The sequence below is a fragment of the Amaranthus tricolor genome, chromosome 8, assembly GCF_026212465.1.
Source record: "Amaranthus tricolor cultivar Red isolate AtriRed21 chromosome 8, ASM2621246v1, whole genome shotgun sequence".
Taxonomy (NCBI): Eukaryota; Viridiplantae; Streptophyta; class Magnoliopsida; order Caryophyllales; family Amaranthaceae; genus Amaranthus; species Amaranthus tricolor.
The window spans coordinates 22179302-22206429 of record NC_080054.1 but is presented as its reverse complement, the minus strand read 5'-3'; the positions used below and the strand labels follow the sequence as shown (position 1 = coordinate 22206429).

Below are 27128 nucleotides of genomic sequence, written 5' to 3'. Positions count from 1 at the left end.
TTCGTGCTGATTAATTTAGTCATGCTTCATGACTCACGTGAAGTTATTTAATGAGTTAGGTCCGATTGAGACCATAATTAATTCATTCCAATCATTAAATAAATTTATGCTAAATTAAATTGAATTGACATATTAATCAATCTAGGAATTAATTAGTACATTTAATTTGGATAGTCATTACTTCCTATGTTTCTTAAAGTTTTTCTAATTTGTTATTTTAGATCGTTTTATTTGTTGTTTCTCTAGGTAATCATTCTATTTATATTATAAATTTTGAACATAATTAACCTTTTTTATTTTCATTTTAAAATTTTACCCTCTCCGTTCTTTTTTGATTTTTCATATTACTATATTGGGTAGTTTCAAAAGTTCTTCCACTTTAGAATACTTTCTATTTTTAGAAAGTTTTTATCCCACTTTTACCCCTTAAAACCCCCCTTTTCTTTTTATGTACCACTTTTCTTTTATTTATAATTATTTTCTCTCTCATACTTTTAATATAATCAATAATTCACACTACTATTTTATTAAAATAATACCCACTACAACCTTATACTTTCAATACAATCATTACTTCACACTACTATTTAATTAAAATAAAACTCACTACAACCTAAAAATTCTATCTTCCTTAATATGTATGAAAAACCCAAAGTGGAAGATCAAAAAAGAACGAAGGGAGTATTAATGTTTACTGTCTCTCATACTTTTCACTTACTTCATTTAATTTATTAATAATTTTGATCCTATATTTTTTCCACTAATTTTATTCAAATATTATTTTAATGGTTATGGTCTCCATTTTTATCATGAAAATTATTATTTAACAAAATAATTTATTTACATCTAAAATATTCTATTTTTATTATTCCCGTGAACATATCTTGTGGAAACAACTATAAGAAACAAAGGGAGTATAATTCAACAACATATTATTTAACATTTTATTTTTTTATATTTTCATATTATTAATTTTAGTAAGTTTTAATTATTTACATATAAAGATAATAAAGATTTTTATAGTGACTTTATTGTCTTATGATATAAAATATCAATTTAATATTACACAAAAGCTATGCAATTGGTTTTGAATAATTGATTTTCTTGAAAATAAAGCAGTAAGATAGAAGAAAGTCAAAATTCCATGTTAAAGATTAAAATAATATTAAATAGATAGCTTAGTGTAATAAGCTTTGAAATAAAATTGTGGAAAATATTACCGTGAATATAACTTTTTGTTAAATTTCCTACAATATTAACTTTTAATTAACCATGAATAATACCAATTTAGGGATCTTTTTTCTTAAAACAATATGAACTTTAGTTTATTAACTAATTTACCAATTTTTTTGTCATATAATCTCCTATAGTTTGATTTTTAACATATTAGAGATATTTTAGAGAAATGCCCTTAAATTTGTATTATTCATGTTTAATCAAAAGTTGGTATAATTATAGGGAAATAAGTAAAAGTTGTATTATTCTTGGTAATTTTTTATAAAATTAACAGAGCTGATAACTTAATAAAATCATCATCATCATAATTTATAAAACAATAGTTATATTACATTATGTATACTAGGTGTTGATTTTGATTTTCCTATAATTTAGTTTTGGCTTTGGTTTTATGTTCTGACACCGAATCTCGTTTTTTAATTTATTTTTTAAAAATTTTATCTATATTTTTCTATCTTATTTATTTTGCAGTTTTTACTATATTAATCTGTTCTACTCATATTACATCATTTTTATTTTTAGACAATGATTCATCGCTTTCTTTTAATCTCATCTATACATTTTTACTTTTTTTTAATTTCATCTACATAGTTTATTTTATCTCTTTATTTATTAGCAATATTTATTTTTTTACTTAAAAATACCCTTTTTCTATCTAATGCAAATCTATCCGGACAAAGAAATATATCTTATTCTCTCACTAACGATTAAATAATGTAAAATTTATTATTATAATAAAAGTAAAAAGATAGAATAAAAAAATCTAAGGTCTTCTCCATAAATGGAATAGTAGGGATAAAGAAAAGAAAAGTAAAGAAAAATAATTTAATTGTCATTCTTAATTATCAAACCCATAATTGAACCCAAAAGTAAACAGTAAAATATTTCTTGTCTTTTAATAAGTTGATAGATGACCATTAAAAATAGAGAGAAAAGACGTTTAGAAACACCTACCACCTGATTTTGGCTTTCTTTAACATGCACGGGTTATGTTATTGCCTTGTTCGCTACACTCCACACCAACTTACTTTTGGTTATTAGTAATCGGGGTTGTTAACCGGTTGATTTATCCAAAAAGCTAAAAAGTTGATTTTTTGTTTGCTTTTAAGTTAACTAAATGAGTAATATATTTAAAAAAATATTTGTTAAAATTAGGTTTTAGTTGTTGGTTGTTTATTAAAAAAAAAAATAAGTCAACAAATTAAAAGTCAATAAAACAAAGCCAACCATATAGCTTATTTGATTTGTAAAATTGATCAGTTTTTCAGCCGAATGAAAAATAATCTACCAAACATGTTTTTATGTTAAAATCATTTATAAATCAAGCACCACATATATCTTTGGGTTATGACAAAAGTGAAAAATTAATTCTAAAAGCCATTAATTTAGCTTTTCAGCTGAATTAAAAATAATCTATTAAACATATTTTATGTTAAAGTCATTTACATATTAAACACCTCATATCTCTTTGGGTTATGAAAAGAGGGAAAAACTAATTTTAAAAGTCATGTATTCAGCTTTTCAACTGAATGAAAAATAATCTACTTAACATATTTTTATGTTATAGTCACTTATATATCAAACTCCCATATATCTTTGGGTTATGGAAAGATAGAGAAAAATTAATTATAAAAGCCATTTACTACATGATTTGTATTTGGGGTAGATTAGATTCAGATGATTAATATTTTCTATACATAATAAAAATTAAAGTTCAATTATAAAAGTAAAAGGAAAAACTTTTAGCTACTAAACTGACCTAAGAAGATTCTTCTTTTACTTTTACTAAGAAATATTCACGCATTTTTACTTTTTTATAATATATGTGAGTTTTTCTATTTTTAAAACTTTAAACTTTGGAGTAACCTTTTAAATAATTAAACTCTTTTCTTTTTGTAGTGCATTTTTTTAATTTAATATAATATTTTTTTTTCATTTTGAACTTTTAAAGGAGCTTAGATTGTCAACAAAAATCACTATAAAATTCCTCGCATATACATATTAGATTCAAATAACTTGATTTCTTTCTCTGCCTCGCTTCTTCTAAAGGCTAATTGGTGCACTAATCTTGTTCATCAAAGCTTTTCTAATTTCACAAGAGCATTTAAGATAGAAGTATAAATGAAAAATATTGCAATTACAATGAGAAATAAATAAAATTCAAACTCATGTATTTTCATATGTTGACTTCTTCTATAATATGTAAATAAATTAATTCAATCAAAATACTTAAACTTGATAGTTATAGCCCTATATGAAAGACATAAAATGAAAAAGCAAAGAAAAAATAATAAACAAAGAATAACTAAGAGTATTATATTTGAAGTTTGTTATTATTAATTTGTTTCCAATTTATTCCTAATTAATGGTTATTACGATGAGAAAAATTAACTTCATTAATTATTGATTGTTTTGGAGAGAATTTGCTATAAAGCAATTATCCTACTTCAATGAAATAAATGATCAATGAATAGAGATTTCAAGCAAAATAAGACAAATAAATATTTATGGGGATTTTATTCAGTTGATCATGTTATACGCTTTTTAAACCGCTCCATTATAGATATTGAAAACATTTATGTGGACACTTACTTGCAATATTAAATCATTAAAGAAAGAACTTACCTTGCTCAAAATGAATGTACGTAATAATGACCTAAAGTGTGTGAATTTGTTGGATATGCTGCAAGATGGATCTTATGCTTTAGAAATCATAAAAATCGAATAAAATTTAATTCAAATAAAGTAAAAATATATTATATATTTCATTCTAATTAGCCCTATTTATAATAATTATTATTATGTATTATTCTTGCATAAATGGGAGGATTTTGGTGTATTACAAATATGATCACACTTTTCCACGATGGGTAGGAAGGTGTAGAAAAGTGCAAACAACGACCTCCGACGTGTAGTTTTAATCTTTTGCAAATCTTGTAGATAACGTGTTATATTCAATTTTTGTTTCATCACGCACGGTATGTTTATACACACATTATAATTTCATACTCTTCTTCTGTCTAATCTCCAAAACATTTTATAATTAAATTATTTAGTCAAGAAAAGTATGAGGAAAATTTTATTGTTGCTTTTAATTTTAGTACATACTATTAGATTATAATGCTTTGAAAACCGCTAATAAATAATACCGAATAGTAATATTTTTTAAAAGTCGTGCTTTAGCCTCAATAAAGAACTGAAAACTACTTATATTGATGTATCGAACATACCATTTGTCTCTTAAGTTTGCTTGTTTTAATCTAATGTTTCGATATTTTTATTCTTAATCCTAGAGACTTTTTCTTATCGTATTTATAAAACTGTTCTCTTTCTTTATTTCATTTACATTTTTTTTGGGAAAATCCACGTGGTAACCCTGAGGTTTTATATTTTCCACGTGGCAACCAAAACTTGTAAAAAATTCACGTGATAAACCTCAGGTTTACCAAATTGTTCCAACATGACCTTTTTGCACATAAAACGTTAACAAACATTAATTTCGAAGCTTTAAGGCTGTTGTAAGCCTATTTATGTGACTCACCATTTCAAATGTCATCTGTTTCAATATTTTCTCCCAAAACATAAACCCTAATTTTACCATCTTTCATCCAAATCATATTTTTTCCAAAATTCAAAGATAATAGAGTTATGATTTATGTTTTGGGGGAAAATGTTAAAACTAATGGCATTTGAAATGGTGAGTCACATAAATAGAAGTACAACAACCTTAAAGCTTCGAAATTAACATTTCCTAACATTTTATGTGCAAAAAGAACACAGTGGAACAATTTCGTAAACCTCAAGGTTAATTTTTTTAAAATTTTGATTACCACGTGGAAAATACTAAACCTTAGGGTTACCATGTGAAATTTTCCCATTTTTTAATTCATTTTTATATCTTTTAGAAATTATTTAATATTTGACTGCATAATCAAGAGACCGATTGTAGGAAAATAGGGTGTAAAATAAAATAAAGGTATTAATTCAGAATATTATATTTTAGGAAGTTAAAATCTTTTTCAATATTTAGAATATTAAGGTTATTTTATTTTTTATTATTTTATTTAGGTTAATATTTTGTTTCTTTGTTTTAGTATTAATCTCTTGTATAACAAAGGTGTTCCTCTTATTAATATCTTAATACAAACTAAGTATTTAAAATTCAAATCAGTCTTATTCTCGCATTATGATTTTCTACACCAATATCAATTAAAAATCCATTAGAATAAATTCATTGAAAAGAATGACGGTTGATAAAACTCGATTCTCATAAGAAAAATGCTATTCGGTTTCATTGTTGTGAATCATCTCTTATTCTTTTAATATGAAATTTCAGGGTAAAAAGTCTTGTAATATGTTCTGGAAACAGGTGAAGCTCTGACTATTCACAATTTGTGCTCTCAAATTTGGAGAAACTCAAATCTTGTACTCAATGCCTTGTGCAGCGGCAAGGTGGTTAGACTTCATCTAAAGAGTTTTACTGTAGAAATACAACCGGATGCAAAGTCAAAAATTTTTTAAAGACAAAAGTATCTTCTGATTATTCATTACAAGAGGTATTCAATGTGCCGGGCCGGGCCGGGTCAAAATTTAAATGGGTTGGGGCGGGTCATGTCAAATGATAAACAGGCATGGGTGGGTTAAAGTCCATTTAAATTCGACCACTTTGACCCGTTTTTTAAAAGTTCATAAAACAACTTTTTTATTACAACTGGTCTTGGATGCGACGGCCTCATAATAAGACCGTCAATTTAGGCCGGCCCAATTCGCGCGTGTATGAACCTCACAAGCTTTCTCTCGTTTTTCCCAGAAATTCTCTCGTTTTTTCCATTTTCTGGGCATTTTCAATTTTAATCTTAAAGGTATCAAATTTTGACCTTAAAGGTATCAATTTCAATAAAAGTAAACTTTAAACAGAACAATTAAAATAAAAGATTTTATTTTCACCTATTTGTGATCAATTTTGACGTTAAACTGATCAATTTCTACCTATATATGGTTTTGTTCCACAATTTGAGAACGAATTTAATAAAATGGTATTATTTTATCATTCTATGGATGAATTTTAAACAACAAATAAATGGTCAATAACACTATCTATAATAGTGTTAAAAATATTGTACAATACAAGTACTTTTATTCAATGTAACATGATGGTTCTAATGGAACATAAGAGTACTTGTACTCTTTAATCATTGATCAATAATAGTGATATTACTCTTTCTTCGACACGTTTATATATATTTGTAAATAGCTCAAATTAAATATGTTAATAGTTAAATAATGACACATAAATTGACAATTAATATTTTATGATCTAACTCAATTTTGAACATATAAGCTTTAATTATCGTTTTCAAAATAAGTATTTCAAAGTGTATAAAGATATCGTATATGTTTTAGTTTAAATTGAATATGTTAATAGTTAAATTGTGACATATAATTTGATAATGATGTTTTATAATCTAACTCAATTTTAAACTTCTAATCTTTAATTATCGTTTTAAAAATAAGTATTCAAATTGTATAGATATATTGTATAGCATTTAGTTTAAATTTAATGTGTTAATAGTTTTAACACTATTATTGATAGTTTTATTGATCATATACTTGTTGTTTGAAATTCATCCATAGAATGATAGAATAATACCATTTTATATAACTTATTCTAAAAATTGTGAAATAGAACCATAATTAGGTAAAAATTAATCTGTTTAACGTCAAAATTGATCACTTATAGGTTCAAATTTAAATTTTTTACTTTAATTGATATGTTTAAGTATTACATTACATTGAAATTGATACCTTTAAGGTCAACATTAATACATTTTAAAGTCAAAATTGATAAATGCTCAGAAAATGGAAAAAGAACAAAGAAAAAAGGGTGAAGTTGTTACACGCGCGAATTGGGCCGGCCCACTCTTAGGTTTCAATTTGAGACGGTCTCGGCCGAGTTTTGGTGTTTTTATTATACTTTTTGATCCGTTGGGTCAACCCACCTATGTATATAATAATATATATAATAATATTATATAAAAATATTTTTTTTATATATATATGGAAGATCGTATAAGAAAACTCCTTCAAATAAGAAGGATAAAAGAGATTTTTTTGACACTAAAATAAAAAAATTATTGTCTTAAATTAAGAAATTTTTCGGAAATACTCTTTTTTATGATGCAGAGTAATTTGAAGATCTACAATGCAGATTTCGACTTCAGCTTCCGATTTCAGCAATGCTCTGCAATGCAGGTTTCCATTGCCCACCGAATCTGTGATTCCTGCCTACGCTTCTGATATCAGCACTTCTACTGATCCTACTCCTTGCTCCTTCTTGCTCTGCCGGCTCGTACTGAAAGAATCGTAAAATGTGTGTAAGTGTAATACGTTGAATTAAAAAGAATTGAAGAATAGTGATTTGAATAGTTACCAATGAGGATTTGAGTTTATATCTTTCCGCTTCAGATTTCAAAACACCACTTTCCTCGAGTAATTTCCCTAATTTCGCCGATTCTTTCGATGCACACTCTTTTATAACATCTGTATGTCCGGTCAAAATTGCAATTAATGCATGAAGTTGAGCAATGAAATGTAGGATTAAGTATAATTGGGTCATAAAATTAATACCTTCAAAAGAAATGAGACGATAAACACGACCAAAATGCAAGATATCAGTAGGCCTGAGAAGTTTAAATTGATGGTTCACAGTTGATGATTCAGTACCTTTCAATGAATTAACCACAAGCGCAACGTAGTAGCCAGGGTTCGAACTCATGACCTCATTGGCGGTGATTTCCCTAAATATTCTCTCTACTTTGCCATTTCCTGGATGTTGTACCTCCGCTGTCGCCATCTCTGCCGTCTGACAATTCCCCATCTTCCTTTTTGTTGGGCGATTTTGTTAACGCAAGAGCTAGAATTAGGTTATTAGTATAAGAGAAACAACAATTTAACTAAGGCAGCTCATGAATCGAGTCTTGTCTTAGTTGAAGTACAATTATATTTTTTAGAAAAGCTCTTAGGTTTGATTTTCTCCTAAATTTTTTCCTACCTTCAGTTTATCTTTAATCAAAATAAAAATTAAGGGAGTCTTCAATCACTGCCGAAAAAGAGAAAAAAAACATAAATTATCAGAAAGCTATTATTAGACAGAAAAACTAGACTTGTGTATTTGCGTTTACACTTTTATGGGGAATTTTGGACGTAGAATGTTTAGGATAGAGCTATTGAACAACTCTATAACAAAGTCTTTGTTGGGATGGTGCGGAGGATTAATCAAAACCAAGGATAACTTGAGGAACAATAAATAATCTGTATGTAAAACTCAAATCAGATTGTTAAGATATTTGTATATAATTAAAAATCGAAATTAACCTAATATGAGGTATTATATATTGAAAATTCGCCTAAACACCCGAAAGAACACTTCCTCTAGTTTGGAGTTTGGACCATCATGCATACTTGTAGCATTATATAGATGTCTCATTTGTATAGTGTGTTGTGAGTTGGGATGGGCTTGAGAAGTAATTTATTAGGGCCAAGGTGGGAAGGAAGAAGTGCAAGTGATGAAGTGATGGGAGAGGTGTATAGAGTTAGTGAAACACTTGACATAATTAATAGAGGAGGGGGATTTGGTCATTGGTGAATGGTGATTGTTAAATAAGTAAATATAATATGATTATATTTATTCATTCCTAAATCATAGTCTTTTGATGATAGCCTTTTGATAGAATATAGTATATTATTGATTACTGGTCTACAGCCGACAATCATGCTTAAGGATTGTCTTGCTTCTAAACTCGTTCATGATATCAATTGCTTAGGGTTCTTCTTCCGCATACGCCCTAAATTCCAACCCTCTCTTCTTCAATTTTTCTTCTGTCTCGCTGTCATTATCATAATGTCAGACAAATCTTTTCATCCGGCTTTGGCCGTCTCTAATATCAAAAACCATAATATTCCCATCACTCTTGAGATGGAAAACGTTCAGTACTCCATTACCAAATTAGTTGCCTAATTAGTTAGTTGGTGGCTTATTACCTCGGATCTATCATTTCCACCAAGTATCCACTATCCAAAATTTAAAGTTCCACATTTCTTGCATCCAACATACGAGGTGATCATTTTTAATACTCCATCCCGTTTTTTAAGGGGTTCAAGACATACTTGATGATCCGATATTTATCCGATTTTATAATCGAATTTGATTTGACCCGACTTAAAAATAAATCTATAATTATGTAAAAATCAATATGTACATAAGACTCGATTTTGAACCAACTCGAAATACCTGCCCGAAATCAACCCGATGACTCGAATAAACACCTCTAATTTTTTCTGAATTTTTGTAGGAGGATTTTATGAGTTTTAATCAGATTTTAAAACGTATCTTGAAAAATTATATAAAAAAAAAAACATATAGGATAAAAAAGTATATATTAGACCTGATCAAACAACGGGCCGGGTCGGGTTCGAGCCGGGCCGAGTGTAAAAAAGCAGCCCATTGTTGCGGGCTAGGCCAAATCGCGAGCCAAAAACTTCCTGCCCAAACCCGTACTATGCGGGCTTGCGGACTTATATTTTATATTATTTATACATAATTAAAAAACACAAATTACAAATAATTGAAATACACAAATACAATTGTTACATATTAAAAAATAAAGGGAGTCAATCTTATTTTTTATTTGATTTATAAATCTTAATACTTTTTCTTTTTTATGAGTTTGCTACCTACAACGACTTAATTTGATTATCACTTATTCTCTTGTAATATGTTAGTATTGTAACTTTTTAGGATAAAAAATGTATATCATGAACAAAATGAATTTGGATATTTCTTCTAATTTTTAATAGTTGCAACGCTTCTATTTTCATGCTATTCAATGTGCAATTTTAATCTTTAATATCCTTAATTTATAAAAAGTTTTTATAATGAAGATATATAATAAGATGAATCAAACAAGATCATTTGAATATGTTTTACATTAAACATAGAGAAACATATGTTAAATAAGATTAAATAAGATATACAATAGTGACTGTAGCAATTATTATAGATCGGAGGTAATATATTATCGAATCTCACATGGCCCTTTCCTCCCCTCCGCCTATCCGATAATCCAAGCAACTCCATAAAAATTATTTAAGATCCGTACTAGTTTCAGAGCTGATCAATTCATATCCTTCTCCTTGGAGTAATTTCTAACAGGTGAAAACTGTATAACAAATTTAGTGCCAAATGGTTACCAATGTCTACACCAAAACTCAGGCATTGAAATACCAATTAATACAAGGTAGTAGGAAAGCGCCTCAATTTGCGAATACTTGAGTGGATACTCGACGTCGGTTTTTAATGAAATTTTACCAATCTACCAATGTTGTTGCTCTATCCGGCCACCTGCAAGCTGCAATATTTTAGCTACCAAAATGCGTTTAACAAAACATTTCAACAACTTTGAGACCACAAAATGCAACATACTACTTGTAATTATAGCATACTTATTACTAAAGGTGTTTAATGGGCCGGGACGGGCTTAAGAAAATATGGGTCGAATTGGATAAGGGCTCTTTAAACTTATATGGGCTTTAAATGGGCCGGGCTTTGAGAGTCCGACCCAGCCCAACCCCGCCCATTTTTATTACTAAAAATTATTTTAATCCTCATTTTTTAATTTATAATAATTAAATTGAAAAAAAATATTTATAATCCCATTGACGTTGTCATTTATAATATTTAAATTATATATTAATTATGTTATTTACAAAGGCCCGTTTACGACCCTTATTGAGCCCTTTTATAGCCCACTTCTTTTAATTATAGTAAAGTCCGTTTACAGCCCGGCCCTTACGAAGCCCTTCTAAATAAGGGGCCAGATAAGGGCTCAAAATGGAGGCTCGACCCATTGAACACCCTACTCATTACTAATAATAAAGAAAAATAACTTAGAATAATTTAACGTATTACTGATTAACGAAATAAAGTGTGTAAGGTGAGTACATTTCAAATATTCGTCATTTCATGCTCAATTATCGAATTAAAGAGTGTAATGTGGCCTTAACAACTTGAAGTTTCATATGCTATTTGAAACACCCAAAAATCGTTTGCATATCGGGAGATATTAGCTTTTCAAATTAACCTTGCATTTCACACAATGGACATATATTTCAAATTAACTCCTAAAAACTTACTCAAAAGATTTTATAACTTGATTGCTTCTAGAATACACTACAACCATGCCCAAAGACGCTTCTCTTCGAAGTACAAATTGGACCAAACCATACAAAAACTATAGCGATAAGATTACTAAGTTTTGTCTTAATTCCCAATTTCATCTCATTCTTGAATTTTTTTAGGTGTGATGAATTCAAGTTGTCTTTGAGACTCAAGGAGCTGAGCAAATTCTCCCATAAGATCCCAGAATTTTAAGAATTTTAGGGTTCCTTGGTCTATTTGATGGTCTTTTATGGTATTTCCACCTCTTTTGGGAGGGTCTACGAGGGAATGGATATTTTGGATCATAAGTGAGAATATGGTTCTCACTAGCCATTGCGGAGGATTCATAATATTATGGAACTAAAAAGAAATCCAGACCGTTCTTTAAATGCCAATTTTTGTGTGATTGAGGGTAGATGTCCAATTACCTGCTAGATTGGACCTACCAATTGGGTCAAACCCAATAGTAATATGTAGGGATGGGCATGGGTCGGATTTGAATCAGTCTAGCTAGATCTAGATTATGACCCAAATTTTTTTATTGGACCCATATCCACACTCAGATTTATAGGGTCTAAAAAGTTTGGACTCGGACCGAGTCCCTTAGGGTATGGCGGGTCTAGGGTCTGGATTAGGGTCCAAAACAATTTTTTTTCCTGATTTTTTTTAAAAAATATATATTATTCAATTTTCAACCATTCGTATAAAATTATGTAAACATTTTCAACTAACAAGGATCTTGTAAAACTTTATACTAATTGAACGAATAAATACATGAAGCTTTTTAACATAAAGCTCTTATAATAAAATTTTTATGAAGTCTTTTAACTTTAAAAGTATAGATATTACGACCATATTTTAAATTACATGAACCGAAAAAGTCTAAAATCGCTTAAGGTTCAGAAATATAACGAAATTTCAAATCAAACAATTAAATTCACATGATAACTAATATATTATTAAAAAGAAAAGATATAAATGGGTCTATGGGTCTTAATCGTGTGGACTCGGACCTGAACCCTAAGATCATGGACCCAGATCGGACTCGAATCCATAAAGTCCAAAAATAGATGGATCCAGAGCCTTAAAATTAGAGTCGAATCGGGTCTAGATCCTTAGGGTCCAAGACCCACGTCCATCCCCATCTATCATACGTTGATATGTGTTTGAGAGGTCTTTAGATGACCCATTAGTCCACAATGATAAATACAAATTTGCTGATGATGTACGAATCCAAAAAACAAATCTAGCTTGGTGGAAGATTTAGGAAATGCCCTTCAATATATAAGTTAGTTAATTCTACAAATTAAAGGAGATGAATTCACACCTAGATGCAATGGACCTAAGTGAGTAGAGAGTACATTTGGAAATGTGAGGTCCTTTATGGTTTAATAATTTTATAAGAAAGTATACAACATTTTCTACTATTTAGGAGGTTTTTTTTTTTTTTTGTCCATTTATAAATTGGGCTAATTTGATTTATTAAGCCTGTTAGAGACTTGGAACCAAACGATACAATTACGTTTTCAGATTAAATGGTTTTCAAGTAAGAACAACTTTGATTTTTATTCATTTTTTTCAGTTCAACTATAGGTTGAAATTTTTTGGATTCGAACGGTTAGGTTAAATCATGTTGAATTTTGTTGAGATTTGATTTAAAATTAAAATTGTTATTATTTAGGAGTTAGTTATTTTAGTTTAGTTGCTAGAAATATGGTAATGATTTGGGATTATGTTGACCCACTAAATTAGTTGTTAGAGATAATATGGGAGTTAATGGAATTATGTTCACCTATTTTTTCTAAAATTAATCTTACACTAATTCTTAAATGAGAGATCTCATAGTGAGATCCGCTCTATGATTGATCCAATATACATTTTTTGTCTTAAAGTGCTCACTTATAACATTAAAGTGATTATTTATAATTTTAAAATAATTAATTTTTATAGTTTTAGAGTGATTAACTTATAACCTTAAAATCATTTACAATTTTAAACTAATTAATTAAAGTAATGGGCTAATTATATGAGCCCGTCATGGTGAGACGGTCTCATACAAGACCGGCTGTTAATCTTATATAATTAAGGTAGTTTTTTACGACTTCATAAGCCTATAAATAGACTAATTTTCTAATTAATGAATGTAATAGTTTTAAGCAATGTAATAATTTTACATTTATCACTCTACTATACATACTTTTATTTTAATAGATTTGAACACCACAGTTTCTTACTTCCTTTGTTTCTTTTTGTTCTTCCCATTTACTTTTTGCACAGTTTACAATGCAAATTTTAAATCTTAATATCTCTAAATACACATAATAAAAAATTATAAAAGATACATAATAAAAAAAGTATACATTAAGACGAATCTAACGAGATCTCACATATATTTTATTATCTAAATATGTGCAAAAACATTATTTAAATTTCTCTCTCTTTAAGGTGAAATATTTTAAATGGGAAGAACATTAGAGAACGGAGAGAATAAATCAATGCAAAAATTGTAAATACATACACTTAATTTATTAAGTTTATTTTAACATGTTTCATATACAATTATTTGTTTTTTTTAATTGATACACTTTAAGTTTTCACGCTATCAAATGCACTGATATAATACTGAATATCTTTAAACATGCAATTAAAACATTAAAAAATCTAACACAAATCAAACAATATCTCAATTGTATTTTCTAACGTGCACCTTCTAGAAAATTTATAAAATTAATTAATTAATAAATGTTATTTACTATTCTAAGTGTAAGTGTAACTATTAAATAAACATGAAGGATAGTATAGCGCTTAGAATAGTTCACATTTTACATCTACAAACACCAAATAAACTATTTTTGAATTAAAAAGTTTATGTGTACAATGATAATCTAAGAATGTATAACATACATGAATTAAGCTTTCTTATTGGACCCAAAATAACCACAATGTTAGTTATTTTCTTGAATTAATTACAAATTGTTATAACTTAATTGATGAATAACAGTTTTTACTACTACAAGTAGAGGATCGAATTTTTATGAATTGGAGTAAATATTATTTTCTTAATAAGTTTGATTTTCATTTAGTCCTCTCTTTCTCTAGGGCTAATGAATCGATAGATTGATCAAATTCCTCATTAATTGATCATGGACATTATTAAAAGTTGTCACCATTTTCATTGTATAGCCACCCTTATATATTGAATTTACAATATTGCTCTTGGTGAAATTTAAGAACTTCATCTCTCAAACTTATCTGTAAAAAGACTTTTTGAACTAAAATTCATCATTGAAACACTATGGTAAATGAAAATGATCACCAAAATGATTCAGTATGTATTGATAACGTTTTTTAATTAAAAAAAATTGTTTGGGCTGAAATTTGATACATTTTCACTATTTTGGTCATGAATCTTGATACGAAAATCATATTAATGAAATTTTAGGCGGAATTAGAAACAAGACTTCAAGATCTTTCCAATGATATATTATATGCCAAATTGCAATAACTGAACGAAAAATAACGATCGTTTAAAGTTTGCTTGTGCTGAAATTTAATACATGTTCACTCTTTTTGTAACACCCGAATTTCCTCCTGTCCTTTACGGTTTTGGTTTCGTTAAGGGGTCGGAAATTTCAAAATTTCCGACCCCTTAATGAAACCAAAACTGTGAAGGACAGGAGGAAATTCGGGTGTTACACTTTTGGCCATAACATTTTTTATGAAAATCGCATTAACACAAGGTTTGCGGCATTAGAAACTAAACTTCAAGAGCTTTCCAACAATATATTACATGCCCAATCCCGATAATCGATCAAGAAATAACGAAAGTTTAAAGTTTGCCTCGATTTTTGGTACATTCCGCACAAAATACGCGATTGGACCGCGGTAGAATCGCGTAAACAACGGGTTGATTATTGTATAATACTGTGAGTAAAAAGGCATATAAAAATTTGGACTGAATGACCGGGCCATTACAGTTTACAGCATTAAAGGGCAGTCCCACAACTATAGCTAATGCAGGTGCCAATGACAAATGCAGGCCCATGATTTTGATAAAATACAAGAGCAAGAGTTTAAGTAACACAACAAATTCTAGTGAGAGTCTGTTTCTTTGAGAGACTATCTCTAATTGGGCCGGTCTATTATATATTTTTTAAAATATTATAAGTAGGCATTAAGAATAATGTAAGTAGATATTTAGAATTTTAAAAGTAGGCATTAAGTACATGGTAAGTAAGCATTGAGTATTATGTAAATAGACATTAAAAATACAATGAGTAAACATTACTCTTTAATGGGTTGGGCTTGAGATACAGACTAGCTGAGTTAAAGATGGCCACTTGTGCTAAAATAAATCTGCAGATAGCACTGCATGCCACCAGGCATTAGGCCATTCTCTCCATGTGAACAAGTTCCCTCTTTGGTTAAGTTATTACTGGTGTGCTGCCTATATTATTGTCTATTGGACTTCCCTACTTTCACTATAAGTCTTGTTGCATCTCATTTAATGAATCATCAAAGCCGGGACTCGGAAGCTCACAAGCATCTAAGTAATGCCGGACTAGTATTACTCTCTTCGTGACTTTGAGTTTTATTATAAAACTCCTAAAATTATTATGTATATTTGAGTTTTATAGTGCAAATTCAAAGAAATAAAGAAATTAGATGTATACTATTTATAATAATTAGTATAGTCATAAAGTCATCAACACTTGCACTTGGGTTTGTTGATTATTTTTCTCCTAACCTTCTTTTCTCACTATAAAATATAAAATAAAAAAACTAAGTATTAATAAAAATCCCATGTATTAATTAGTTTTAATGATGAAACATGGTATTTAAAGGTTTAAACTCAAGTATTAATTTGAAAAAAAATATATATAAATAAAAAATCATAGATCAAATCAGACTAGACCGTTGTAGAACGATTTGGTCCGATCCAGTTCGATTTGGTCCGATCCAGTTCGATTTGAAAAATTTCCAAACCAGAATTTTTGATTTGGTCTAACACTGGTCTAGTCTGATTTTAGTGTCAGACCAGATCAAATCAAACATTATGCACCCCTAAGTTGGATCACTAAAAAATCAGGACGTTCCCTTTCAATCAAACATTTTCATTCCAATGTAATTCCTTCGTATTATAGTATTGGCTAGATTTTTTTTTTCATTTATTTCACAATACTTACTATATTGTGTATATTATAATTGTTACTTTATGACGTGATTTATAAATTTTCTTATTTATCACAATTTTATGAGGAAAAATTGTCGGGAATAATCTCATCTATTAACGATTCGCTGTGAATAATCCGTACTATCGATAATTTATGAATAATCCCACCTTTTCACTATTTTTGCTCGTGGCACCCTCTGGAAAAAAGTGACCGATTAATGCAGGTTTTCATGTGGATTTTATTTCTTCTATCACCTTTATTTTATCTATCTCCTTAGAAATCTATTTTCAAACCATCATCTTCAAATTCCTCTTCCATCTTCAAATTCCAAACCATCATCTTCAAACCACGAAGTAAACCAATGTATTCTACTGGCTTGATGTTGGTATTGGAGTTCATATTTTCAGAAATAAAAAAAATGAAGAAGATGGGTGAACAAGGTAGGTGAAGAAGAAGAAGAAGAAAAACCAAAATGAAGAAAGTATGTGAAGAAGAAGAATAAGAATGAAGAAAGTAAGGGTTAAGGAAGAAGATGAGTGAACAAGATGAAGACATAAAAGGGAATGAGAATAATACTTGCAACGGCTAAATAAAAACCTGCATTAGCCGGTTACTTTTTTTCAGGGGGTGTCACGAGCAAAAATAGTGAAAAGGTGGAATTATTCATAAATAATTGATAGTACGGATTATTCGCAGCGGATCGTCAATAAATGGAATTATTCCGAATAATTTTTCTATTTTATGACTACTTCATAATCATTAAATTTTATATTTTTATCATTGTTTAAGAATTGTAATAATATTTGACTATTAATTAATTATATCCTTAATACACTATCAAATTGAAATGATGCTAGTATTATAGGAGGGAACTAATAACAATATTAGTTGGAAGATTAACCCTTCACGGCTTCACCTTTCCACATTAAGATCCAAAAAGCCATATATGTTGATATGCAACCCCTTTTTGCCCAGGCTACTCATCGTGAACACTTTAAAGGCTTTAATTTTGTCTCAAATGTACAAAAAAGATTGACTAAACCATTTACCTTTGTCGGTTACAAAAACAATAAAAAAAAAAAAAAAGCATATAGAAATGTGATATTTATGTTCTGCAAATTTCTGTTACTTTAAATACCACGTGTCATCACCTTACTTCAACTTCCTCCTCCATTGTAAGGGTAGTGCCGTAGTGCTATACACTCATAATATAAAAAGTAAATTGTAGGTGGTAATTTTAAGGTATTGGGTTTTTTTCGTTGTAAGTTGTCAGCTAAAACTTTTAAAAAATCTACGCGGTAATTCTGAAGAAACTAAATTCTTTCTCTGTAACTTTTTTATACAGAAAACATTTGAAAACGTTAATTACAAAGCTTAAACATTGTTATACGCCTATTTATTCATTTCACCAGATCAAATTGCATCAGTTTCATAAATTTCCCACAAAACATAAACCCTAATTTTATCATCTTTCCTTCAAAATCACATTTTTCCCCCCAAATTCAAACCCTAATTTGTTTCAATTCTCTTCTACTATCAAATCACTCAATCATCATAAATGAATTATATTTGTTACTAAAAATGAGAAAAGCAAAAATAAAGAGATTCCCAAAAGTTAATAATATAGGCTATGGTTTTTTGAGAGAAAGAAGAAGGAGAGAAAAGAGAGAGGCTAGAGTTTGTGAACGTTGTAAAGCTTATATTTTATGTCGCTTTATTATATTGTACCAATTTGATATATAAATAACTAAAAATAACATCTAAAATTGGAAGTGATGTAAATTTATAATGTCATTTATCAATTAATTAAAAAAATCTAATATAAATAAAATAAAAATAATTTAGGCATAGTATCTTATGAGACAAATATTAATGTATAAATTATACATCAAACATAAATAAAAAAATTAATAACACTTTATTACTAAACGTTAAATCGTTAATATTTCTAGTTATGTATATCAAAAAATTATAAAAACTAGAAAATAATAAACGTTAAATCAAAACGATTTGAAAACATGTTTTAACTTCGTATAATTATGTTTTAACTTGTTACCAAGAATCTAAAAAATCATTTCATTTAATGAATAATTTTGAAATCAACGATGTTACAAGTAGAAAAAACGAGAGGAAGTAACTAATTAACAATATGCTCAATATTAGAGGTGTTCATCATTCGAGTGATTGGGTCGGTTTCGGATCGTTTATATTTCGGATGCGTGTTGCGACGGGTCATACTTGGGTTGGGTCGGTTAGTCACAGTTCGGTTGAAGATTCGTTATTCGAGCTATCAGTTTAGCATAAGTTCGGTGTCGGTTGAAGTTCGTGTCGAGTTTCAATCGGTCTCGAGATGTCATCGGTTAATAATTGGTTCGGTTTTACCGGCTACAGATCGGATTCGGGTACTTTTCAAGTGGAATTCGGCTACGAATTGCAAATTACTAATTACTATTGATCGAGTCAGTATCAAATTAAGTTGTTAGTCATTTTTTAATTGATGATAAGGTTCTTTTACTTAAAGCAAAATAGTGAAAATGCAAATCAAATTAAAATTATAAAGTTCTATTAATTTTCATCTAATTCAATTAAAAGTAGTTAAATAAACATTGACCATTGATTCTTAATTCTAAATATATGAAATCATGTATTTATAAAATTTATTTTATTAAAATATTTATCACTTTATTAGAATAACTAATAAGATGATTGAATATGAGTCGATCATACTTTTATGTTAAAAATTGGTTTAAGTTTACAGCAATTCGATCTAAACTTTGTTCGGGTTAAGTCCGTTTTAGCCGGATCAAGTTCCGAGCATGATTTGGGTCGGATATGACTCGGGTCGGTCATTATTAGGTTCGGGTAATCTCGGTTAACGGTTATATGTTGGTTAGAAAAATGGGTTGCAGCTCGAGTTTATTTTTCCCATTTTTGGTTGTCAACCGGTTCGGGTATAGCTCTAGATCGGATAATATCGATTCGATAAACCTAAAAAAAATACATTTTCGAATCGATTTATTTCGGTTTCGGGCCGAATTTTCGGCTGGGTCACTTTTCAAAATCTCTATGAACAATTTTCAAAACTCATTACATTTGTGGGACCCATTTTTCCTATGTTCCCTCTCTGGTTCCTAATTTACTACAGTATTCTGATCACTATCTTTTTAAGCCCATCCTTTTCTTGCATCGTTACTCATTACTCTCTTTTCCATAATTTTCTCACCATCATTTCTCCCGAGATGAATGTCTCTGATACGCCGTCGTTTGATTATCAACAAAAGCCAAAATTCCGGCAGAAAACGTCGTCGTTTTGTTCTGATTTTGTCATCTTCTTTGGTGGTACACTCCTTGCTTTCCTTCTTATTTTGTCTCTTTGGTGCCTCACATCTCCTCCTTCTCCCCCCTCTTCTTTCTCTTCTTCTTTACCTTCCCAATCACCACCCAAACCCGACTCAACTACCTTCTACGACGACCCGGATTTGGGCTACACCATCGGTACCTGGGTTCAAAACTGGGACGACAAGCGTAAACAATGGCTAAACCTTCACCCGGAATTCTCAGGGTCTGAAAGGGTAGTAATGGTAAGCGGTTCACAACCCGACCCATGTAAGAATCCATTAGGAGACCACATTCTTCTACGTTCCTTCAAAAATAAAGTCGATTACTGTCGTATTCACGGGTACGACATCTTCTATAACAATGTATTGTTGGATCTGAAGATGTTTAGTTATTGGGCCAAATACCCGGTAGTAAAAGCAGCCATGATAGCCCACCCGGAAGCTGAATGGATCTGGTGGGTTGATTCCGACGCTTTCATTACTGACATGGATTTCAATCTTCCACTAGAAAAATACAAATCCCATAATTTGATCATTCACGGTTGGGATCACCTGGTGTTTCAAAAGAAGAGCTGGACTGGGTTGAATGCTGGGGTATTCCTGATCAGGAACTGTCAATGGTCGATGGATTTGTTAGAAAGATGGGTTAAATTCGGGCCATCAAGCCCGGAATATAAAAAATGGGGGGAAATTCAGAAATCAATCTTCAAAGACAAAAGTTTCCCAGAAGCAGATGATCAAACAGGGATAGCATATCTAATGGTAAAAGAAGGGGAAAGATGGAATGAGAAAATATACTTAGAAAAAGGGTATTATTTTGAAGGGTATTGGTTAGAAATTGTAGATAAACTAGAAAACATTACAGCGTATTATAGCAAGATAGAGAAAAGGGAGCGCAGGTTAAGGAGGAAAAATGGAGAGAAAGCAGGGAAAGAGTATCGTGCGCAGTGGGAGGAGATAAGGGAAAAAGAAATGGGGATAGAAATGAAAAGGCCATTTATAACACATTTTACAGGGTGTGAACCATGCAGTGGAAAACATAATGAAAAGTATAGTAGAGAAGCTTGCTTAAAGGGGATGAATATGGCTTTGAATTTTGGTGATAATCAAGTGCTGAGGAATTTTGGGTATTTTCGACCCTATTTGGGTAATACTTCTTTTGTTGAACCTATTCGTCTTTGATTTTTGGGTACATTGTCTCTAATTCTATTATACATCATCTCTTTTGAAATATTTACACCCCATTATAATATATTATATCAAAAATATTACTTCTAGTAGAAAGTATGAGGAATGAAGGAAGTATATATGTTTCAGAGTTCATCATCCTCAGCTGCATTTTTATTTTTAATTACTCCTATAAAAGGCTAATGTGTAGTAGTTAAGAGAATACTAATTAGTATGTATAGTAAATTAGTAATAGTATAAAATTCTTAAATTTGGAGTATTAAAACATGTACTTGTTTTACTCTGTGAGTATAAATTTTCTGGGTTTTCTCTGCTCCGTTAGTTGAGATACAAGTTCACTAGAAGTTTTATTTTTTAGTTGAGGATACAAGTACTTGTATGAGTTGTATGTATAGTACTTCCTGGGTTCCAAAATTTGCAACCAAATATGATATATTATATGAAAAAAATGTCATTATGAGTATCAAGCATTATGGACGTTGAAGGAAACTCGTAATTGTTTAGGGGCCAGGCCTATCTCCGTAGGACTTGGCTTATTGGAATTTGGATATCTTATAGGTCATGCCAATGTGTCAATTTCGGCTTATAAGTGTCTTTTGTATGTCGATTGAAATTCGTCGTAAACAGTGTCTTTTATCAGCTCTCTCAGGATTGGTTATAAACTTGTGTAAGGCGTTTACTTGCATAGAAACCTATAATTTAAATGGACTTAAATATTAATTGACGTTAGTTTACACTACCTTTAATTTAGTTGTTCTTCCTCTAAACTTATAGAAAAAAATAAAATAAACAGAATCTTTAATATTAGTGCTAGAGTTACAATCTCCACACCTCTTTATTACTACACTAATGAGCTTATTACAACCTAGAGAAACTTCAATTATCCTTTAAAGTAACTTTGAAGAAATTACACTTATCTCCCTAGTACCACAACACGCAATCCAAACTAAACTTGGACTTAACTAAGCTAAACTTCAAAAGACATATATTGAGATGTGATTGATCTTGATAACTTTAAAAATAAGGTCTATTGATCTAGGACTTGACTTATAACTCTTAATAAAACATTAAAAAACTCAAAAAAAAAGAACACTAGTTTGTAAAATTAAAATGCTCTTATCTTTTTCTTTCATGTTGTGTTATCTTATATTTTTCAAAATATTGTGTCAATTCAATATTAAAAAAATTGAAAAGAAAGTAATGTTGATTACTTGATTATATAACCTAGGGCAATGCCTTCATATAGCAAAGCTTCTACAAACTTAACCAGCTTATATATTAGTTTTTCTAGATATATAATTTTATTTATAATTTAAATGTTGTCAGTTCACATCATCGAGTGCTCTTAAATCTACCCCTACATTCATTGGTTATTCTTGCTCAATTAAGTTCATTAATATTGATCCAAATATGAACAGCCCACAAGCCAAGACAAACCATGAGGAGCATAATTGGATCAATACCATTGATGCTACTGACCTAGACATGGTTGAACCTACTGACTTGATGGCTGAACCTACTGATTTGGGCGTGACAATCAAGGAAGACCACCTCCAATCTAGACCAAACATGAGTATCAAAGCATGGCAAAGTCAGGAGGAATCAATAAAGAACCTCACAGCAACATTTAAGCAAGACAGAAGCTTGCAATATGATCAGCAGACAACAGAACAACCAACTGCCTGTCAGCGTACCTTGCACAGCGTGGAGAGCCTAACCTAGTGCAAGAAGGAACGAGGAAATTTGGAAGAAGGCATCTCTATACATGGGCCAAGGAGTCAGGGTCCAAGAACAATGTTAATAGTCCTCACAGAATCCACAAACATAGCTGCGAAGTCCCCTGTTCGTCAGTTTTATGATAAGGCTGATACTTAGTATAAATAGGCTGTTTTGCATTCTGTTTTAATTCTCATGTAATACACGCGCTCTAATAATTAAGCACGGATCTAGTATAAAAAATATACATTAAGACGAATCTAACGAGATCTCACATAAATATATTTTATTTTCTAATTATGTGCAAAAACATTATTTAAATTTCTCTCTCCTTAAGGTGAAATATTCAAAATAGAAAGAACATTAGAGAACGGAGGGAATAAATCAATGCAAAAATTGTAAATGCATACACTTAATTTATTACGTTTATTTTGAAAAGGATGTTAGCTTTCATATACAATTATTTGTTTTTTTTTAATTGATACACTTTAAGTTTTCACGCTATCAAATGCACTGATATTATAATACTGAATATCTTTAAACATGCAATTAAAACATTAAAAAATCTAACACGAATCAAACAATATCTCAATTGTACTTTTTTACGTGCACATTCTAGAAAATTTATAAAATAAATTAATTAATAAATATTATTTACTATTCTAAGTGTAAGTGTAACTATTAAATAAACATGAAGGATAGTATAGCGCTTGGAATAGTTCACATTTTTCATCTACAAACACCAAATAAACTATTTTTGAATTAAAAAGTTTATGTGTACAATGATATTCTAAGAATGTATAACATACATGAATAAAGCTTTCTTATTGGACCCAAAATGATCACAATGTTAGTTATTTTCTTGAATTAATTACAAATTGTTATAACTTAATTGATGAATAACAGTTTTTACTACTACAAGTAGAGGATCGAATTTTTATGAATTGGAGTAAATATTACTTTCTTAATGAGTTTGATTTTCATTTAGTCTTCTCTTTTTTGAGTCTAATGAATGTATAAATTGATCAAATTCCCCATTAATTGATCATAGGCGTTATTAAAAGTCGTCACCATTTTCATTGTATAGCCACCCTTATATATTGAATTTACAATATTGCTCTTGGTGAAATTTAAGAACTTCATCTCTCAAACTTCTCTGTAAAAAGACTTTTTGGAACTAAAATTCATCATTGAAACACTATGGTAAATGAAAATGATCACCAAAATGATTCAGTATGTATTGATAACGATCTTTAATTAAAAAATTGTTTGGGCTGAAATTTGATACCACTATTTTGGTCATGAATCTTGATACGAAAATCATATTAATGAAATTATAGGCGGAATTAGAAACAAGATTTCAAAATCTTTCCAATGATATATTATATGCCAAATTTCAATAACTGAACGAAAAATAACGATCGTTTAAAGTTTGCGTGTGCTGAAATTTAATACATGTTCACTCTTTTTGTAACACCCGAATTTCCTCCTGTCCTTTACGGTTTTGGTTTCTTTAAGTAACACAACAAATTCTAGTGAGAGTCTGTTTCTTTGAGAGACTATCTCTAATTGAGAGACTATTTCTAATTGGGCCGGTCTATTATATATTTTTTAAAATATTATAAGTAGGCATTAAGAATAATGTAAGTTGATATTTAGAATTTTAAAAGTAGGCATTAAGTACAAGGTAAGTAAGCATTGAGTATTATGTAAATAGACATTAAAAATACAATGAGTTTACATTACTCTTTAATGGGTTGGACTTGAAATACAGACTAGCTGAGGTAATGATGGCCACTTGTGCTAAAATAAATCTGTAGATAGCACTGCATGCCCACCAGGCATTAGGCCATTCTCTCCATGTGAACAAGTTCCCTCTTTGGTTAAGTTATTACTGGTGTGCTGCCTATATTATTGTCTATTGGACTTCCCTACTTTCACTATAAGTCTTGTTGCATCTCATTTAATGAATCATCAAAGCCGGGACTCGGAAGCTCACAAGCATCTAAGTAATGCCGGACTAGTATTACTCTCTTCGTGACTTTGAGTTTTATTATAAAACTCCTAAAATTATTATGTATATTTGAGTTTTATAGTGCAAATTCAAAGAAATAAAGAAATTAGATGTATACTATTTATAATAATTAGTATAGTCATAAAGTCATCAACACTTGCACTTGGGTTTGTTGATTATTTTTCTCCTAACCTTCTTTTCTAACTATAAAATATAAAATAAAAAACCTAAGTATTAATATAAATCCCATGTATTAATTAGTTTTAATGATGAAACATGGTATTTAAAGGTTTAAACTCAAGTATTAATTTGTAAAAAAATATATATAAATAAAAAATCGTAGATCAAATCAGACTAGACCGTTGTAGAACGATTTGGTTCGATCCAGTTCGATTTGAAAAATTTCCAAACCAGAATTTTTGATTTGGTCTAACACTGGTCTAGTATGATTTTAGTGTCAGACCAGATCAAATCAAACATTATGCACCCCTAAGTTGGATCACTAAAAAATCAGGACGTTCCCTTTCAATCAAACATTTTCATTCCAATGTAATTCCTTCGTATTATAGTATTGGCTAGATTTTTTTTTTCATTTATTTCACAATACTTACTATATTGTGTATATTATAATTGTTACTTTATGACGTGATTTATAAATTTTCTTATTTATCACAATTTTATGAGGAAAAATTGTCGGGAATAATCTCATCTATTAACGATTCGCTGTGAATAATCCGTACTATCGATAATTTATGAATAATCCCACCTTTTCACTATTTTTGCTCGTGGCACCCTTTGGAAAAAAGTGACCGATTAATGCAGGTTTTCATGTGGATTTTATTTCTTCTATCACCTTTATTTCATCTATCTCCTTAGAAATCTATTTTCAAACCATCATCTTCAAATTCCTCTTCCATCTTCAAATTCTAAACCATCATCTTCAAACCACGAAGTAAATCAATGTATTTTGCTGGCTTGATGTTGGTATTGGAGTTCATATTTTCAGAAATAAAAAAAATGAAGAAGATGGGTGAACAAGGTAGGTGAAGAAGAAGAAGAAGAAGAAGAAGAACCAAAATGAAGAAAGTAGGTGAAGAAGAAGAAGAATAAGAAGAATAAGAATGAAGAATGTTAGGGTTAAGGAAGAAGATGAGTGAACAAGATGAAGACATAAAAGGGAATGAGAATAATACTTGCAACAACTAAATAAAAACCAGTCACTTTTTTCCAGGGGGTGCCACAAGCAAAAATAGCAGAAAGGTGGAATTATTCATAAATAATTGATAGTACGGATTATTCACAGCGGATCGTCAATAGACGGAATTATTCCCAACAATTTTTTCATTTTATGACTACTTCACAATTATTAAAGGAGGACCATTTCCATCTTGAGCTATCTCATTTCTCCCTTCTGGGCTTATTGCTATCAAGTATAGCTATGAGCGTAGCTTCATCCTCTTTTCCTAGTCAAATAACTGTAGTCTCCATCATAGGGACCAAAATCATACCCCTTATCTCCATGATCCCACCTCATTAATTTTGCAATTTTGTTATGTAGAGATAGTAAAGAGTCAAGGAAATAAGGTTTTTAGACCATGTATTTGTCCAAAAAGGATAGTATTCCCTTTTCCCAACTTTAATTTGTAATCCATCCTCCATTATCTCTCTGATCTTTGACTCAATGTCCTCCTTTTCCACTAATTGTTTCCATAAACTTTCTTTTACATCTTTAAAGCATTCTCCCGGAGCCTTTAACCCCTTGATTTTGTGTACAGAACACACAATACTTTTCCAATGTACATTGTCTTCCTTAGAGAATATCCATCACCACTTGAAAAGTAATATTAGATTCTTTTCTAGAATGTTACCAGCACCAAGACCACCAAGTTCTTTTGGAAGTTCAATTGGTCCCATTTCATTTTAACACTATTTTTTTTATCAATATGAGCACCTCTCCAAAAGAATCTTCTTTGAATAGGAAAGCTTTGAAGAACACTTTTTATGAGTATGAAACTATCAATCTTCCGACCTTTGATAGGAGTTTAGCTTTTCATTGAGCAAGCCTACCCTTTATTTTCTGTATAACTGGCCTGGTTCCCAAGCCTACCCAGGTAAGCTAGAGGGCATTTTTCCTGTTACAACTTTGCACGCTTGTTATTTCTGTTGCCCAATTTCATCTGATTTACTCCAAGTGATAATATTAAACATTTTATAATTGAGCTGCAAGCCTGACATTATACCAAAGA

General features: G+C 29.9%; 2 protein-coding genes across 2 annotated transcripts; one reads left to right on the top strand and one right to left on the bottom strand.

Moving 5' to 3' along the window:
• Positions 1-7304: 7304 nt before the first annotated feature.
• LOC130820960 (uncharacterized) lies at positions 7305-8795 on the bottom strand. The gene is made up of 3 exons (XM_057686530.1): positions 7864-8795; positions 7667-7776; positions 7305-7588 (listed from the first exon to the last, which is right to left on the bottom strand). Exons 1-3 carry the CDS (start codon positions 8111-8113, stop codon positions 7454-7456), a joined length of 495 nt encoding a protein of 164 aa, XP_057542513.1. The 5' UTR covers positions 8114-8795; the 3' UTR covers positions 7305-7453.
• Positions 8796-19789: 10994 nt separating this feature from the next.
• LOC130821324 (putative glycosyltransferase 7) lies at positions 19790-23179 on the top strand. Its single transcript, XM_057687029.1, has 2 exons — positions 19790-21111; positions 22571-23179. The coding sequence occupies exons 1-2, from the start codon at positions 19866-19868 to the stop codon at positions 22633-22635; spliced, it is 1311 nt and encodes a 436-aa protein (XP_057543012.1). The 5' UTR covers positions 19790-19865; the 3' UTR covers positions 22636-23179.
• Positions 23180-27128: the final 3949 nt, after the last annotated feature.

Excerpts from the sequence above, each read along its gene's own strand:
- LOC130820960 (XM_057686530.1), bottom strand. The coding sequence starts at position 8,113 with ATGGGGAATTGTCAGACGGCAGAGATGGCGACAGCGGAGGTACAACAT. Across the intron at positions 7,777-7,863 it reads TCGTCTCATTTCTTTTGAAG|ATGTTATAAAAGAGTGTGCA; the intron begins GTATTAATTTTA and ends CCGGACATACAG. Across the intron at positions 7,589-7,666 it reads ATAAACTCAAATCCTCATTG|TACGAGCCGGCAGAGCAAGA; the intron begins GTAACTATTCAA and ends CGATTCTTTCAG.
- LOC130821324 (XM_057687029.1), top strand. The coding sequence starts at position 19,866 with ATGAATGTCTCTGATACGCCGTCGTTTGATTATCAACAAAAGCCAAAA. Across the intron at positions 21,112-22,570 it reads GTATTTTCGACCCTATTTGG|CCCACAAGCCAAGACAAACC; the intron begins GTAATACTTCTT and ends AAATATGAACAG.